The following is an 18,034-nucleotide window of genomic DNA, read 5'->3' on the forward strand; positions in this document are numbered from 1 at the left end:
AGAAACCGTCAGGTGTGCCGTGAGGAATTATCCAATATCACTTTGTATAGCATTAACATTGATTAATTGAATTGAACAGGGATGGAATATTCCTTTCCCCAATCCAATTCAGGTATCTTGTACCCGCTCAAACGGAAATTGGTCAGGGTGCGTTCTTCTTCGTGGTGTTTTTCTTCTTCTCTTGTTTATTGGCGGTTGGCAAGCAGCTTTCGTGTGCATTAGCGCCATCTGTGGAACAGAATCTAAACTCTTCTATACTTTATTCACAAGTCAAGTTTTATTTAAAAAAAGAATATATATATCTATATAAAACATGTCCTGAGGTTAATTGTAAAATATTAGCAAGATTGAATTTGATCTTTTCCTGTTTAAATTTATCCCGGGTGCGTTCTTTCATCGCATGCTCAGATATGACGTAACACGCAGATCCAGACGTTCTTCACTTTTAAAAATGGAGGCCAGCAATCGGCATTGGACTGCTAAGCAAAGTTTGTTTTTGATTCAAACTAAATTTCAAGACTGGACAGACGAAAAACTGGCAATACGGAGTTATTCCGACAAGTGAAAGAAAAACTCAGGGGAAGCCGGTATCACGTGATGTTGATGTTTACGTTTTACTGGGCATGCCCCATTGACTATTCTGTTTGATTTTCACGGCGCATGTAGACAAGAGATCGGAATATTCCTTTCCATGGATACCATTGTTTCCCGAAAGGTCATTCGGAAAGAGAAAAAGTGGTGATGTAAAAACGTGGCTACTGTGGAGTGTCTGTGGTGTAAAGACTAGCATAGCAATGTAATATTGGTCCGTGTGGCAACACCTACCTTGTTCCTCCCATAGACTTATTGATGCACGTGTGAGGTCGTGGTGACATTTTGGAACATTTTTGGTTAGTGGTGTGCCACAAGATTTTTCCAATGTAAAAAACGTGCCGTGGCTCAAAAAAGGTTGAAAAACACTGCAGTACTAATACCGATAATAAAAGTTTTAAATTTTGAGCATGTAAAGCACCTCCAAAGCGAGAGGTGGCAGTAAATTGTTGCAGTCAATGATTGCCAATTGCTAGGAAAAAGAAGAAACGAAGAGGCGTGGCTTTGCAGGCCAGGAGGAATCCAACTTCTAAACCTAAGATAGCGGGGACTTCACACGGGCCGGCTGAACGCTTTATGTCGGGTAAAGGGAAATTAAACGTTCAAAGTATTTGTCTTCCTTGAGCCGGTTGGCATAATAGTCAGAAAGCCAAAATGTTGGAGAAGTCCGTCTGTAAAGCAAACGTTAGCTACAAAGCTACTGCTACATTATAAACAGTCCTAACTACTATGCTAAAGCTACATAGCCACGTTAGCTTTCATAGTTGTATCATTGTACGCGCCACGATTGAAGCCTTCATACCCTATTTGCAATCACTAGAAATGTGCTGAGAAATGATTGTAATTTTCGTATCACAAGCATAACGTAGAAATGCACCGTTCACAGTCCCTGCCCGGTAACCATAACAATATTCCCAACCGGTCACATCAGAGATGCCCTCTAATTTTGCAGTATGGCTGTCGTATATTGACCGTAGAGTATAATAGGCAGTCATTTTTTGTATTAATTTGTTTCTCTTCTGCTCAAGGACTTAAACCTGTGGAGTAGAGATCAGTGGTGAGCGAGAGGACAGAGCATTGTTGAGAAAGGCCATGGCCTACTCGAGCTACAGCAATCTGAGCAGGGCTCAACTTACCTTTGAGTACCTGCACACAAACTCGTAAGTAAACAAGTTGAGACAACAAACGCGTTTGTTTACACTTTGTTTGACATGTAATGTACAACCCACATAGGCTACGGTTACACCCATCAGAACCTATAATGGGTGATATTGTGATGTCCTGCACAGCCTTGGTCAATGTGTTCCTGTGTATTGGTCAGGGAAATTGGCAACTGTTCTCCTTGGACTCAAACCTGCTTGCTAGTCCTGGTAAAATCCACTGCTGCCTATCTTTCATGTCACAAAATGAAATGACTAAAATTAATAGCTAAACACCATTGTAAATGTTGAATGGAAGATTGCTGCTAGTATCAATTGCAAATGTAGGAATTGCATTTGAAGTTTAGATTATATGGATTATGTATGTCATTCAACTTAAAATAACATAACTAAAACCACATAGTCTTTTATTGACAGAATAACCTGAATTGCATTTGATTTCAGGACTACACACGAGTTCTTATTTGGAGCCCTCGCAGAGCTTGTGGACAATTCCAGGTATGTGTGTTGACATGGCATCTGATATTAAACACTTAAATTTTTGTTTTATAATCACATGGTTGTTTTCCTTTCACAGAGATGCCAACGCCACACGCATTGACATTTACACAGGTATATTTAAAAAAGAACACACTGAAGCGCACTCATCAGTGAAATAGTTGATGGCATTTTAGCTACTTGACACATCCATACCTTGTTAACAGAGAAAAAGCCAGAACTGCGGGGCAACTACATGCTTTGTTTTCTTGATGATGGCACTGGAATGGACCCAAGTAAGTGTCACAGACCTTAGACTTGTGTTTAGTTTTACAGCTACAACAAACCGTGAACTGTATTTTGCCTCATTTCTGATACGTTGTGAACATCATCACTAACTGTTCATATTGATTTGTCCCATCTTGGGCGTAACCGATTACGCATTTATTCGAAACAACACGCTTCAGAAAATAATCATTAGTTGCAGCCCTGCTTATTTAATTGTTGTGTTTTAATTTAATTTTTTGATCAAGTGTTGTGTGTATGTTTTTTTTCTATTAATTTTTCTATTTGCTAAAAAAAAGCTGATTTTTTTTCTTGTCTTAATTAGATGAGGCCACACACGTGATCCAGTTTGGAAAGTCAAACAAACGGTCCCCAGAGTCCACTCAAATTGGCCAATATGGAAATGGACTGAAATCGTAAGCTCCTTAATTAAGGCTGTGGTTGGCACCGATATGTTTATGTTACATTTATTCATAAATGTCATATCTATTGTATTTTTTGACAGGGGATCTATGCGTATTGGGAAAGACTTCATCCTGTTTACAAAAAAGGGCAACACTCTGACTTGTCTTTTTCTGTCAAGGACGTTCCATGAAGAGGAAGGACTTGATGAGGTCAGCTGTTGCTTGACTGCTACATTTAATCACATGCAACCGTCACAGTTTATTCGTATATTTCTTGGTGACTAATGCCTGTGTTCTACAATATTTTCATTTTAATACATTAAGATAAATTGTGTGATCTTTTTGTGTTGTGGTGTTTCTTGGACTAAGATAAATACTCTTGCTTAATATACCACCTGTCCCTATACTTTATTTATTATTATTTTTTAACCCAACTGGTCGAGACAGAGGACCGCTCCGCAGAGCCTGGGATTCTCATGTGGGATTCAGTTGTTTTTTTTTTTCTTTTATGAAGATTGTGATCATAGACCGAATTCAACGTCTAAAGTGCCTGGAGATACCTTTGGTTGTGATTTGGCGCTGTATGAATAAAATGGAATTGAAAATTGAATTGCATCTCATCTTCAGGTAATAGTGCCTCTTCCTTCCTGGGATTTGATAACCAAAGAGCCACTGACATCTGACCCAGAAAAGTACGCTACAGAGACAGAGCTGATCTTCAAATACTCGCCTTTCAAAAATGAACAAGAGCTGATGGAACAGTTCAGCAAAATTGAAAGTAGCAGTGGTCAGTACCTGCATTTGTGATAACCCTCAACTGTGCAATTACATGCCACCTCCAAATGTCATTTTCAAATGTCAATGTTTCACTCGTAGGATGTTTGACCTAATGTTATTGTCGCATTTGCGTTACGTGTGAAGGTACCCTGGTGATCATCTATAATTTGAAGCTTATGGACAACAGGGAACCAGAGCTGGATGTTGAGACAGATCACCAGGACATACTGATGGCTGGAACGCCTGCTGAAGGAGTGTGAGTACAGAAAAGTAATATTCTAAAGAAAGTTGAAAGAATCTCGTCCCTTGAGCAAATGACAATTGCTGCGCCGGCCCCTCACGTACAGGAAACCAGAGAGGAGGTCATTCAGAGCATATGCTGCTGTGTTGTACATCGACCCTCGCATGAGGATTTTTATCCAGGGACATAAAGTGAGAACCAAGAGGTTGTCCTGCTGTCTGTATAAACCAAGGTAATGTCAAAACATTTGTATTATATCAACTCTGCAACAGCTTTTCATTGGCCTTCTTGCTCCATTTGCAGGGTTTATAAGTATTCATCAACTCGTTTCAAAACACGTGCTGAGCAGGAAGTCAAGAAAGCAGATCATCTAGCTAAGATTGGTAAGGTAGTGATATACAGTGGATCCCTGCATATTTGCAATTGATCATTCATGACCCTGCATAATGGCAGATTTTTGCTTATATTTGTGGGAAAACTCACCCATTTTTGCTTTTTGTTTCTAAAAATAAGTTGGGGTTTTTTGTTTTTTTGCAAAAGCCCATCTCATTCACCCTAATTTATAAATATGTGATGATAAAACTTAACTGCCAAATAATAATGATGTGTGAGGCCTGAATGGCTGAGCCCTTTGTTTGAAATGTACTTGTTGCTGGTGGCGCCACTAGTACAGTGGCGCCTTGATACAGCAGCATAAAGCAGGCGTGATTGGAGTCTCAAAAATAGATATTTTTATGGGCGTCTCAAATAGTTATTTGCAGTTATTTGTTCTTTGCGGATGGTCTCCGAAAATAACACCCACGAAAAGCGGGGATCGACTGTACATCCACATATTTTATCTCTGTTTCCTCGATATTCATGCACTGACTTGGTCATTCTTTCAACAATTCAAGCGGAGGAGAAAGCTAGAGAAGCCGACAGCAAGCGTTTGGCAATGGAGTCAAGACTTGGAGAAGATGTGTCAAAAGACTCTCGGGTAAACACCTGATCACTTTAGGGTTCATAAGTTCATTAACAGCTAACATTTCCCTCCCCCTTCTTTTCTTTCAGACTCTCTTAAGGAAAGTTCAGGATTCAGCCATGATGCTTAGACGGGATGCTGACATGAAAAAAAGAATCCTGGAGTCCAAACAGAAGTATGATAGAAAATATATACACAGTATATATATTGATATTGATGTTGGAATCCATGTAAAACAAATCCCAACAACATATTTAGGGTCTAGCAATGGAAGGTTTGTACAGCGATCAGAATATTCGCACAGTATTAAGTCTCTTGTTCTCTCGTCAATTTCAGAGCATTAAAGGAGCCCAAAGAGCTGAACTTCATATTTGGGGTGAACATTGAACAGAGGGATTTGGATGGAATGTTTGTGTACAACTGTTCTCGTCTTATCAAAATGTATGAGAAGACCGGTCCACAGCTGGAGGGAGGCATGTGAGTAGTGTGCACACTTGGCATGAGTGATCATGCTTGAGGGGTTTTTACAATAATGTGCTGTTTGTGTGTTACACAGGGCCTGTGGAGGTGTTGTTGGCGTAGTGGACGTCCCGTATTTAGTTCTGGAGCCGACACATAATAAGCAAGACTTTGCAGATGCTAAAGAGTATCGACATTTACTTAAGTCCATGGGGGAACATTTGGCTCAATACTGGAAGGACACGAACATAGGTGAGGAGCACTTGAGGGTCTAAATATGGATTCATCTCATAATGTCCAAAATGTCCATTATATTGCTAGAATGCTGAGAAGATTTACATGCCATACAAATTTCAAGATGATCGCAGGTCTTTTCCTTAAAGCTATCACTATGGCTTGCGAACAGCTAGCATTGTGTAGACCCTACAGGCACAAAGAGGCTTAATAGCTGAGAAGATGCTCACTCTCTTCTGTGTTTATTGCATATGGAGCCAATGCACACAGACACATGCAGAGTGTGAACCCTCAGAGAGAGAGAGACAGAGAGTAGACATGAACACACTTATGTCAATTTATTGAGGGCTTATAATTACGACCTGTTTTTTTTTTGTCTTTCATAAATGAACATATCCATTATCATGAGACGCCTAGCTACAATGCTAAGTATGTGTATGCATGTTGCAGCTCAGAAAGGTATCGTGAAATTCTGGGATGAGTTTGGGTACCTGTCTGCCAGCTGGTCCGCACCTCCATCTACAGAGGCAAGATACAAGAGACGCAGAGCCATGGAGATCCCACTTACTATTCAGTGTGGTTCGTCCCAAAAGCATCGTCTCACATGCAGAGCACTCTTTTTTTTCAACACGTAGCTGCGCTGATGCCATTTTTGTGGATTGTGTTTTTAGATAAATGTTTAAAATGGAGAACGCTGCCATTCCAGATGGATGCTGTTGACAAACGCTACCCAGACAGTTGGGTATGTCTTATGAACCCAGACAGCACCCAGGACAGGTACACATGTACACATACACAATTTATACCCCCACCAGCTACAACATTACAGTTAACAAAATATTTTCAAAGTCCTGTAATGACATCATTCACTACGTTTAGATACAGTCAATATATCAGTTTATGAAACATTACATGCCTGAGCAAACATGGTAATTGTAAACAATCAGGATATCCCGATCAAAACAGCGATGTACAGGCAACGTATGGACGCACGGAGAATGCCATACGTCATTTCCGCTTCTTCTTCCTGTATACAAAAACAACACCAGCAAGGCATATAATGAACAACACAGGACATTTCACCACATTTGTTTCCTCCTCGCTCCAAACATTTGCAGTTTTGCGTGCCGCCATGTTTTCAAATTCACCACTTCCTGTCGAAGACCATCATGTCTGCTCTGGTTTAGGGAGGTGACTTTTTGCTTTGTGATTTTTGTCAATTCTTCTTAGATGTGATGCTCCTGAAAAGAAACCCAATTTGCCCTGTGGTGTCCTGAAAAAAGAAAAGCAGACAACTGAAGACAAGCAGAAAGAGCTGGCAGATAAAATAAAACAGCAGCAGGAGAAGCTCGAAGCCTTACAGGTAGCTCATTCATTCCTCATGTCCTTTGCTTGTTTAAACCAATACATGACATACTTGTATCTCCTCCACAGAAAACAACCACTATCAAATCCGCAGCAGATATAAAGAAACTTCCACTGGATGTTAGTATGAAACCAGCAACAGAGAGTTCCTCTCAGGTACACACACCTCTATCTTTTAACTTCTTTTACACTTGGCACAGTTCAATAACTATTAAAATCTGTAATTATATGAACAATTTGAGGATTTCCCATGGGATACATTGTGGCTGTCAAGAACTATGCATTTTATGCATCTGGTTGTGGTTTGCCCTTCCTGAAACCTAAGGCAAGTCGACCTTCAGAGAGGGCACGCCCCCGATCTCCGCCTCTGCCAGCTCACCTCAAGACAGCGCTGAATACTCCAACACCTCGTGCTCCCTCTCAGCGACCCACCCGGGCATCTGTCCCTCCCCCTGCTCCGCCTAAGGTTGAGTCACCAAGGTCCAAAGCCACTGCAAAGCCCCCCGCAGCAAAGCCTACTGCAAAACATTCTGCAAAAACACCACCACCAAGCCGTGCCTCGCGGGTAAGATATGTTGTAGCTGCATGAAAATACAAGTACAAATGTTCCTTAACCACGGTTTATTATTTAGTCCCTAACTAAGGCATCAGCCAAACCAGCAGCTCCTGTACAGCGTAAGAGAATAATCGAGGAGGAGGACAGTGAGGAAGAAGAAGAGGAGGAGGAGGTTGAAGAAGAAGAGACTGAGAGTGAGGAAGATGAACCCCAGACAAAGAAGTCAAAGATGGCTGGTGCAGCTGATAACAGGGGGAAAGTGGTGGAGAAGGCTCAGACTGCCAAACGCGGCAAGTTAGACGAGGTACATTTTAATATGATGACATTTATCAGCATGAGTAACTGCAGGCTTTTTAAATGAGACTGTGTGCTGCTTGTTGCTTAAGCTCCCCAGCATCACGGCTCTTCCATCCACGGAGAGAGTTCGTAGAGAGCTTATTGGCACTTACTTATTTACTGGTTAAGTCACAGAAACTCAATCGAAGCCCCTCTGCTGTTGACCTCACAGGTTAACAAACCTTCCCAGCCTGGAAAGAAAGCGGTTGCTACTCCTCCGCGGCAGACCCCTGTTGTTAAACCTAAGGTAGCTTTACCCCTCCATCAACCAGTTTGTTCTTTCTACAGCTGGCTTGCATCACTCTTTCCAACTTTTAACAATAAAGGCAACCTAAAAAAAAAGGCACATTTATTACAATATTCTGTCATCCTCCCCTTTTGAGGTGGAAGCGATATATTCTTCTGTCCTTGGCAATCAACATGCCTCCTTCAGCCTGCTTCCTATCTCGCTCTCTTCCACTAACAGGGACTAAACACGTCTGTACACCCCTTTCCTTACTGTCTGACACTGTCTTACCGTGGTGCTGGTAATGACAGTTTTATCTGTGCAGGCAACTGAGAAGGCACAACAGCAGGAACCAGAGAACGACATTAAGAATGCCCAGAAAGGTACCAAGCTGAGTCCACTTGAACCAAGCTTTTATTCACAGGCCTGGCTCAAAAAGTGTTGTCCATGTATTTTTTTTGTAAAGATAAGGGGCTACTAGTTGAAGTTCGTGTCAACAAGGAATGGTATACTGGAAAAGTCATTGCTGTGGAGACCAGCAAACAGAGCATTCGCTGGAAAGTCAAGTTTGACTATGTCCCTAGAGCAACCCCTAAAGACAGATGGTGAGACCTTTTTGTCCAATGTCTGTAGCTACTGGATGGTCTTGGTATTCCAGAAGACTGATTTTCTGTGTGTGTTTTTGTGTGAAGGGTGTTTAAGGGCAGTGATGAGGTCCGACTGATGCGTCCGCCATCCCCCATCACCCAGACGCCCGACACCCAGCAGGAGACAGAAAAGGTATCTGCCACTATGGAGCCAGATACCACCCAGCCCGGAACCAGTCGTGAAGTGACCGAGAGCCTGGTCACAATGTTGAGGTGAGAGGATGAAAGACAAGTTCCCTTTGTGTTTTCATTTTCTTGCTATTACTCATCACTAAACATGCTAAAACGTGATTTAGTCTTTGATAAAAGTGCTTTTCTGTTTTTTCCAGGACGATGTTGCGTTACTTCTTCCCCCCTGCGTTTAGGATTCCAAAGGATGATGTTAATGGAATGACTGCAGAGGAGTTGGTGGCTTTTCCTCTGGTGAGATAACAGCAACCAGACACACCATACATAGATTGTTTGGACCACTTATCATTATGTTGGACACTTTTATTTCTCTGTTAATCAGCCATGATTAATTAGAGGATATTTAAATTTTTTATTTAAAGAAACGATAAATCGATTACCAAAATAGTTGATCAATTGTACATGACCAACAATTGATTGTTGCAGCTCTAATGACACCCATGTATTCACTGAGTATGGAAGAAGAATGTAATTTTGAAATCTCAAATCTGCAGGAACCCTGGTCACTGGAACAATGTTTTTTTTTCCTGACTATTCTAATCTGTTGGATTTTTTTGTCTACAACAGAAAGAGTACTTCCACCAGTACGAATCAGGTCTCCAGTCACTGTGCAACTCGTATCAGAGCAGAGCAGACGCCAAAGCCAAAGCTGTGGAAGAGAAAAGCAACAGCACAGAGATAAAACTCAAGGAGGCAGATGAGAAACTACAGAAACTGCGAACGAACATTGTGGCACTTCTGCAGAAAGTTCAAGAGGTTAGATTGATTTTATTTTCTTAGAAATAAAACCTTTCTTTTTCTTCTAGTTGATACCTATACCGTCCTGCTTCTCAAGAATGATACCGATAACTTTTTTATATCTTAGTATTTTTTACATTTAGATTTAACTATAGTTTATGTAGTTTGGTCGAGTCAGGCTGTTTGTGACACACAGAAAAGGAGTGCTTGCTTGCTACAGCACAGAACATCTCTTTGGAGGTCTTTTTTCAATTGGTTATAGGAGCTATTTTTTTTAAGTTATCAGATTTATCAGCATGACACCCTATTTTTTTTAAATCGGCTTGATTATTATCAGACACCCCTCAACACATAAGTCATCTATGTAAAATAATAATTGCTTTTCCCCCACTCAGGATATTGACATCAACACAGATGATGAGCTTGATGCATACATTGAGGACCTTCTCACCAAAGGAGATTAAGGAGAGTGGAAAGGAGAAAGAAACATGCACATAAAACGTTTTGTATTGCAGCGCTGGCTACAAAAAATGTCATGTGACAACTCGAGGTTATGTTCATTGTTAAACATTATTCCTGTTAAACAGCTTTTTATTTTTTTCCATTTAGCAGCAAGCATGAACTCTGCACTGCACTCTTTTATTTTTGGTTTTACATTGTTGGCAGCCCTCTAGCCTGTGGATTTTGTTTTAGCCTTTTTATAAACCTGCTTCTATTGTATAGCGTTGATCTGTGTTTAAGACACTAACGTACTTTACACTATTGTAGGTTTAATACGATTTAGGGTGTCCTTATAGTCAACAAAGACAGTGACACAAAACTGCAGGCTTTGTTCGCCAAGTATTTGACGAGTTTGGGTTGATTGGACCCAAGAGATGTACTGCTATCTTTATCTCATGGTTAACTGTCATTTTTGTACACATCAGTGTTGCCCATTAATATGACCCATCCTGGTCAAGCTACAAGCTAACTGCATCAATCACACTAGGAAATTCATACTGGGTTTTATCAGTATAAATGTGCAGTAATGCCTGTTCCGTAATTATTTCTGAAAGAAAACATCTCGGTTTAATGCAGAAGTAAGAATGTTTGTATTCAGTATCTGTACCTGTGTCCTCTTTTTTTCGAACATTTTTAACATATGAAAATGTTTTATTAAACTTTGCATGCTTCAGTCATGTTTATCAATCCGAGGAAAGGCTTCTGTATTTTTTGACAAATCTTGACTTAAACAATAAAAGTGTTTCACCCTTGATGTGTATATTTTCATGCAAAAATAAACAAGGCTACGATTAAAATGAATGTTTGAGTACAACAAGAGTAAACCAATGGACCAATTAACTACTTTGTCACCTAATTCTATTACAAACTAACTGTATTTGTATTTTTTCCGAGTATTTTTTTAAGTCGATGTACAGTTCCTATTCCTACATTTACTTTGAAAGAGGATGTCCGGTAAACAAACATTGCGGTAAAGTTAGAAATATATTCACAGATTCGAACTTCCGAGCTCATTAGCTCCCAAACGAATGGTTGCCAAATAGCAAATCATACCTCTTTCGAAAGTGATAACACAAAGAGTTACAACCCCGCTTTTATTAAAAACGAGACGTCTTGTGTGCAGTCTGACTAAAATGCATCTCTATGCGAGTCGATTGGAAAGAGGTTTGCTATGTAACAACCAATTGTTTGGGCCTCATTGAGCTCGGAAGTTCGAATCTCTGAATATCTTTCCAACTTACCTCAGTGTTGCACCGTCGCTGCCAGGTATGTTCTCCTCTAATACAGCGCTTTTTATGTGACTAATAATTTACTGTCAACACATAACTTGACTAAAATGCATAGTAGTCATACATACGATAAAAGGAAAACCTTCATTGCAATGCTAACTTAGCCGAGTCGTAGCGTGAAGTCAGGCCAACTATCTGCAAAGAAGACGCTATACTTACCGTATTTGTACTTGGAATCACAACTTTTACTTTATCACGAACGAACTGGTTCCAGTGCTAAGACAACCAGAGCTGCTTTGCGCCAAAAATGACAGCAAATGAACTTTGACCCAGTTTTGAGATCAAGTGGGGTTATTAAATGGCGGGTGACTATGAAGGCACCCAAGTGAGGACAAGCTGTATTTTAAAAAACTGATGGGTGGTAAATGAAAAGGCAGCGCCTATCTTCATTTTGAGATTGAAATTATTGTTTTTTTTCAAATTTAGTTTTACTTTACCTAACGGTTTGAATCATATATAAATACTTCTACAGTATTTACGTATAATAAACAATGCTTATCTTTCATCATATTTAATTATAACTAAACTACCATCATTAACTTTCTGTGCTGATTAACTGAGGGGAATCACATGATTCATGATTGAAGTTTTTTGTCTCCATTGTGCAGACTGTGGCCATGTCAGTCAAACTGTGCTGCCTGTCTGGAGGTTGCAGAAGCTGGAGGTTGTTGTGCAGTGTCACCTGGCACCCTCTCCACATTCGGTCCGTCAGCAATAGCGCTGAAGTGGGCACAAAGCCGTCTGAGGAAGAACATCTCTGGGAAACGACAGGCTCCTTACCCTTTTTTGCTGCCAGGCTCGGACCTTTCTTTCAGGACAGACCTGTGCTGAAGAACCCTTTTTTGGAGGATGCCTTGCTCCAAGGGTACTTAAGGAGACACCTGCCTCAGGATGTGAGTGAGATACAGCCTCCACAAGACAACCCACAATAAAAATGAACTATAGTAATATACTGTAGCTCTCACAAAAATGAGCATACCCATCATTTTAGCAACCATTACAGGAATGTAATATTGTGTGTACATCTTGTAAAGCATTATAGATATACTCTCGGAAAATATATCCAAATTTCAGTTCTAGTATTGTCTCTCGAGAATATTATTATTTGTGAAATGTGAAGGGCCTACTGAGTTTTGTGAGGTACAGTACATAGAGTATAAACAGCCGTACTATGATTGTGATCCACAATAATTGATGTACTTGTACTTACATGTACATAGGCAGTCTTCTCAGACTTGTGTGCTTTTGGCGAGCGTGTGGCCACTGAGGTGGACCTTTGGGGCAGAGAGTGTGAGGTCACTCCTCCGCGCCTGGTGCATTTTGACCCTTGGGGTCGCAGAGTGGACCACATCTTGACCTCCCCGGCATGGAAACGCATGAAAGAGCTCTCCGCGTTGGAGGGATTGGTTGCCATCGGCTATGAGAGGTCGTTTGGAGAATGGAGGTCAAGAGGGTCCCTTTTTTTTCTTGAGCTCATGTTGTAACTCTCATTGAATAATAGATTTGTAACCGTTATTGTCCTATTCGGTTGATTCAAGTCTATTTTATTTTCAGTCGGGTTTATCAGATGAGCAAGTTGTATCTCTTCTCCCCCTCATCTGGACTCTACACCTGTCCTTTGGCCATGACCGATGGAGCTGCCAAAGTCATTCAGGTGAAGAAAAACGCATTTTCTGTGAAAGTTTCTCAAGTGACCTCACAGCTAGGAGACCTGGGTTCAATTCCACCCCATCTCTCTGTGTGGAGTTTGCATGTTCTCCCCGTGCATGCGTGGGTTTTCTCTGGGTACTCCGGTTTCCTCCCACATTCCAAAAACATGCTAGGTTAATTGGCGACTCCAAATTGTCCATCGGTATGAATGTGAGTGTGAATGGTTGTTTGTCTATATGTGCCCTGTGATTGGCTGGCGATCAGTCCAGGGTGTACCCTGCCTCTCGCCCAAAGACAGTTGGGATAGGCTCCAGCACCCCCGCGACCCTTGTGAGGAAAAGCGATAGAAAATGAATGAATGAATGAATGAGTTTCTCAAGTGTAGCTCAAGGGCCACTGAACCAAACAACTTAAAGAACCTTTAGCCAATTTGGTCATGCCAGGAAGTGGTCCTTAACGGAAAGAAAGTGATTTATACCCTGTGTGTGTGTGTGTGTGTGTGTGTGTGTGTGTGTGTGTGTGTGTGTGAAGTCCATAGGAGTCTCACGGGCGGTAGAAGAAGCCTATAATCGACTGACCACACGTCACCCTGAACGCTTCTGGACATCAGGACAGTGGATGACAGAAAGACAAGGAGGCTCAGACGTAGGTCAGTAGTTGTACTCACGGTCACTTTCTTTGACAAAAACTCACATTTTATCGCTTTATCCTACTGATTGCTTTTGTGTGTGTGTGTGTTCAGCCAGTGGTACAGAGACAGTGGCAATTCCCCAAACAGATGGTTCGTACAAACTTCATGGCTTCAAGTGGTTCACTTCTGCCACTGATGCAGACATGACGCTCACACTGGCCAGAGTGTGTGACAGAACAGGAGCAACCACTCCGGTACTGCACTACTGTGTGTGTGTGTGAGAGAGAGAGAGACATCACTTTCCATGAATGACATTTCAGTTGTGTGTGTGTCTAGGAATGAAATTTCATCCATGGTTGGGCATGTGTGTCCTTCAGGGTAGTCGAGGTTTGTCTCTGTTCTACGCTGAGGTGAGTCGAGACCAAGATGGCCGCCTGAGAGGGATAGAGGTTCAGAGGCTAAAGGACAAGCTGGGAACCAGACAGATGCCAACAGCTGAGTTACTTCTGGATGGACTACTGGCACACAAGGTCAGTGTGTTTACCGCTGCACAAAGTGAGCTTGACTACAAGGGAGCGCAATTTTATTGGACTTTTTTTTAACCTTTACTAAACTCAATTTGGGAAAATGAATGGTAGTTTTTTTTCTTTTAATTTTGGTGATTTAAAATGGCTTGTTTGTCCACTGATGTGCTTACTAACTTTACTTCTTAAGCTATATTTTGTATAAATTAAATACCAATCATCCAATGTATGTCATTTTTTATTCTGATGTAATTGAGTCCAAGTTAGTCTTATTTGTTCTCTGCTTCATCATTCAAAAGCTGTCAGAAGAAGGAAGAGGTGTGGCCTCCATTGCCAACATGCTAACCATAACCAGGATCCACAACAGCGTCTCTGCAGTCGCAGCAATGAGAAGGCATGATACAACTCAACAACTTTGCATTGCTTCATGACCAAGTTGACCATTGTTCTAAATGCGGAGATTAATAATGCTTACAGTATATACTCACAGGGTGGTCCAGTTAGCTCGTGACTATGCCACTCGCCGCACCGCTTTCGCAAAGCTTCTTAAAGACCACCCGCTACACATGCAGACTCTTGCCAGGATGGAGGTAACCTGACGCCCCTTTCAGCATTTCCCATCATGCTTTTCTCACACCTTTTTTTAAAAAAAAGTATTATGATGCAGGTGGAGACCCGTGGAGCTTTCTTCCTGGTGATGGATGTGTGTCGTCTGCTTGGCCGTGAGGAGAGCGGCATCGCCACCCAGCTCGATACACACCTTTTGCGTCTGCTCACACCAGTTGTTAAACTCTACACTGGGAAACAGGTGAGCACAAACAGCATCCCGTCACCCTGACATCTTCACTCCTTGGAAGTGAAGATGGCTGTTGCGTAACAAAAACAAAACTGTGTATATGGAATTTTTCTTGAGGGATCGTAATTAGTATACAGGTAGTAATATAAAAGCACTCATTTCAGGCAGTCGCTGTGGTGTCGGAGGGTTTGGAAAGCTTTGGCGGGCAAGGTTACATCGAGGATACGGGGTTGCCTGGAATACTTCGAGATGCACAGGTGAGGTAAAAATAAATGAGTCAATGGCTTCAATCTAGGAGATCTTAATTGGGTTGAAATTCCTCTGGATCCAGGGATGGACAATGTAATAGGACCATAATAAAGTAAAATAAGAATTTTAAAGAATCAGAATTCCCACAAACAAATAAATGCAGCATAGATGTGCAATTTGTTGATATGGGTAATATAGTTAAATACTTTATTTAAAAAAAAAATACACACATCATTTGCATTTTTCTTTATTTTATTCAACTTTATTGTTGTTATTTTAACATTTTAAACATGATTTTATTTCTTTTCTTTTTTTAATTATCTTATTTTCTTTTCTGTTTGACCCTGAAACACGTTCGTAGTATCACATCTTTTGTTTTATATTACTCCTTCTAATACTGCTAAACTTCTACAATTGGCAAATAGAATGTGAAAAGATAGTTTTTTTAATTTAATGTAAAAGATTGGAATTTGGGTATTTTGAAAAAAATAATTTCACAATTTTCACTGTGTAAACGATGATGTAAATTGAATGGGGAAAATGTTTGGACTAGTACCTACCCATCACAGAATAATTGAGGTTCCATCCATCCATCCAGTTTCTGTGCCGCTTATCTTCACTAGCATCGCGGGGGTGCTGGAACCTATCCCAGTTGTCTTCGGGCGAGAGGCAGGGTACACCCTGGGCTGGTCGCCAGCCAATCACAGGGCACATATAGACAAACAACCATTCACACTCATATTCATACCTATGGACAATTTGGAGTCAATTAACCTAGCATGTTTTTGGAATGTGGAAGGAAAACGAGATTGATGCTTTAAAAGCCCATGAACAGGATTTTCACTTTCACACTTTTTTATTTGTTCAGGTGCTGAGCATATGGGAAGGCACTACAAATGTTTTGTCTCTGGATGTTCTGCGCTGTGTGGCTCGAAGCTCAGGAATGGTTCTGCATGCTTATTTTACTCAAGTTAAAGTAAGCGCTATTTGGAAGAACAAGCCGAGCAAATTCAAACAGGAAGGTCATATTCTGGATGTGTGTGTGTGTGTGTGTGTGTGCGTGTGTGCATGTGTGTATTTATAGTCCCTTCTTGCGGGAGCTTCAAATGTCTCCTCACTGAGCCCAGCTGTGAGAGCTGTAGACGATGCTCTCTCTAAACTGGAGAGCTTTGTCAGGGAGGCAACCACCAGACCTCCAGTCTACTTGGAAATCTCAGCCAGAGACCTGGCATATAGCCTGGCTCGCATCTATGCAGGTAGACAATAAACACATCTCCACATAAAGCAGATGAAACTTACATCCACTAACTGCACACTTCCTGTTTAATAACAGGTGCTCTTCTCATTGACCATGCAAGTTGGAAAGGGATGTCTCCATCTGACACCTATGCAGCGCTTAGGTAAAAAAAAGTAAAAATAATCCAAAAAATAAATAATACAGAATACATATTTGATTTTATTTTGCTTCATCAGGTGGTGTGAACAGGATTTGTGTCCCGTGGTTTCTAACCAGTCGAGAGGCTGCTATGATCCCAACACTCTAAAACTTGATGCAGCACTCTTGTATAACCAGACAACCCAGGACTAAAAGGGATGCATATTGTATTTCTAATGTACATTAATTTAAAGCTACTTCTTATTCTGTATTTTTCATCAAACTACATCTACTGTACAATGAAGCATGGCAATTTAATTGGATGCTATTCTCTATGTGACATATGATGGCATTTCCTATTCTGTGCAGCACTGTGCAAAAGTCGTAAGAGGCCACCACTTATTTCCTTGTTTTCATTAACTTTTTTTTTTTTAGTTTAATGTCAGTCTGGCTCTGGATACAGGTGCTGATATAAGAATATATCATTTGTGTGAATCACTATGGCATAAAAAACGAACCACTACCCCTTACACTCTATAATTGTTTTTGTTTAAGCATTCAAAATTCAACTTTGGTCGAAGTCTGCGCTCTACTAAGGGAGCTAAAGTAATGTGCAAACTTTTTGCACATCTCTGTACTGTATATATGCATTAAAGCCTCTGGTTGAAATACAGTGGATATGTACAGTGTGGAAGGGTTTAAACAGTTGTTTTAAATACTTGTTTCACTCTTTACTGTCAGTGAAATTAGATGTTTGTAAATGAAGTAATATGATATCCATTGGTATAATGATATAGTCTATTTTGACAACAATGAAACTTGTTGTGCTGTGGGTAATATCTCCTGGGCTTTTCCAGTGATGACGTTTGGGAGGTTAGTCTTAAGAAATAGGAAATCTGTCTTCGTGTGTCAGTGAGTGTTTAATGAATAGATTAAAAAAAATTCCAATGTTCTCTATGATGGACTTGGATGAAGATGGTTGATGCAAAAATGCATGTGTGTAGAAAAACGTGACTTAAAAGGTGTGCTATCATTGTTATAATGTGCAAAAACAAGAAAGGTTCCAAATTTAGGTAACTAATTTTAATGTTTTTCATGTTCAATGTTTTTCTCCAGGTACTCCGGTTTCCTCCCACATTCCAAAAACATGCTAGGTTAATTGGCGACTCCAAATTGTCCATAGGTATGAATGTGAGTGTGAATGGTTGTTTGTCTATATGTGCCCTGTGATTGGCTGGCGACCAGTCCAGGGTATATCCCGCCTCTCGCCCGAAGACAGCTGGGATAGGCTCCAGCACCCCCGCGACCCTTGTGATGAAAATGAACGTTCAATATTAGTTGTAAAAATGGAATATAAAAATGTTGCCAAGCTT

General features: G+C 40.8%; 2 protein-coding genes across 5 annotated transcripts; both read left to right on the top strand.

Moving 5' to 3' along the window:
* The first annotated feature begins 459 nt into the window (after positions 1-459).
* morc2 (MORC family CW-type zinc finger 2) lies at positions 460-10,906 on the top strand. 4 transcript variants are annotated; one of them, XM_058071366.1, is made up of 29 exons: positions 460-1,174; positions 1,620-1,751; positions 2,196-2,249; positions 2,329-2,363; positions 2,456-2,524; positions 2,839-2,929; positions 3,019-3,127; positions 3,545-3,704; positions 3,839-3,950; positions 4,042-4,167; positions 4,239-4,318; positions 4,829-4,911; positions 4,986-5,071; positions 5,233-5,373; positions 5,453-5,607; positions 6,040-6,168; positions 6,261-6,366; positions 6,820-6,952; positions 7,024-7,110; positions 7,280-7,519; positions 7,587-7,814; positions 7,897-7,932; positions 8,019-8,093; positions 8,398-8,455; positions 8,539-8,677; positions 8,765-8,932; positions 9,049-9,142; positions 9,476-9,664; positions 10,042-10,906. In XM_058071366.1, the coding sequence occupies exons 2-29, from the start codon at positions 1,684-1,686 to the stop codon at positions 10,108-10,110; spliced, it is 3,120 nt and encodes a 1,039-aa protein (XP_057927349.1). In that variant the 5' UTR covers positions 460-1,174; positions 1,620-1,683; the 3' UTR covers positions 10,111-10,906. The 4 variants fall into 4 exon arrangements, with proteins under 4 accessions (XP_057927349.1, XP_057927350.1, XP_057927351.1 ...); XM_058071367.1 differs by lacking the exon at positions 7,897-7,932 and having other exon boundaries at positions 461-1,174; positions 10,042-10,905; XM_058071370.1 differs by lacking the exons at positions 460-1,174; positions 1,620-1,751 and adding an exon at positions 1,854-1,961.
* Positions 10,907-11,121: 215 nt separating this feature from the next.
* On the top strand, positions 11,122-17,191 carry LOC131128020 (acyl-CoA dehydrogenase family member 11-like). Its single transcript, XM_058070491.1, has 15 exons — positions 11,122-11,413; positions 12,045-12,329; positions 12,657-12,880; positions 12,991-13,090; positions 13,618-13,735; positions 13,829-13,971; positions 14,095-14,247; positions 14,541-14,635; positions 14,732-14,831; positions 14,909-15,049; positions 15,202-15,294; positions 16,155-16,262; positions 16,371-16,542; positions 16,620-16,686; positions 16,760-17,191. The coding sequence occupies exons 2-15, from the start codon at positions 12,054-12,056 to the stop codon at positions 16,872-16,874; spliced, it is 1,905 nt and encodes a 634-aa protein (XP_057926474.1). The 5' UTR covers positions 11,122-11,413; positions 12,045-12,053; the 3' UTR covers positions 16,875-17,191.
* Positions 17,192-18,034: the final 843 nt, after the last annotated feature.

The sequence above is a fragment of the Doryrhamphus excisus genome, chromosome 4, assembly GCF_030265055.1.
Source record: "Doryrhamphus excisus isolate RoL2022-K1 chromosome 4, RoL_Dexc_1.0, whole genome shotgun sequence".
Lineage (NCBI taxonomy): Eukaryota > Metazoa > Chordata > Actinopteri > Syngnathiformes > Syngnathidae > Doryrhamphus > Doryrhamphus excisus.

Excerpts from the sequence above, each read along its gene's own strand:
- morc2 (XM_058071366.1), top strand. The coding sequence starts at position 1,684 with ATGGCCTACTCGAGCTACAGCAATCTGAGCAGGGCTCAACTTACCTTT. Across the intron at positions 7,111-7,279 it reads CAACAGAGAGTTCCTCTCAG|GCAAGTCGACCTTCAGAGAG; the intron begins GTACACACACCT and ends CTGAAACCTAAG. Across the intron at positions 9,665-10,041 it reads TTCTGCAGAAAGTTCAAGAG|GATATTGACATCAACACAGA; the intron begins GTTAGATTGATT and ends TCCCCCACTCAG.
- LOC131128020 (XM_058070491.1), top strand. The coding sequence starts at position 12,054 with ATGTCAGTCAAACTGTGCTGCCTGTCTGGAGGTTGCAGAAGCTGGAGG. Across the intron at positions 12,881-12,990 it reads AGGTCGTTTGGAGAATGGAG|TCGGGTTTATCAGATGAGCA; the intron begins GTCAAGAGGGTC and ends TTTTATTTTCAG. Across the intron at positions 16,263-16,370 it reads CTTATTTTACTCAAGTTAAA|TCCCTTCTTGCGGGAGCTTC; the intron begins GTAAGCGCTATT and ends GTGTATTTATAG.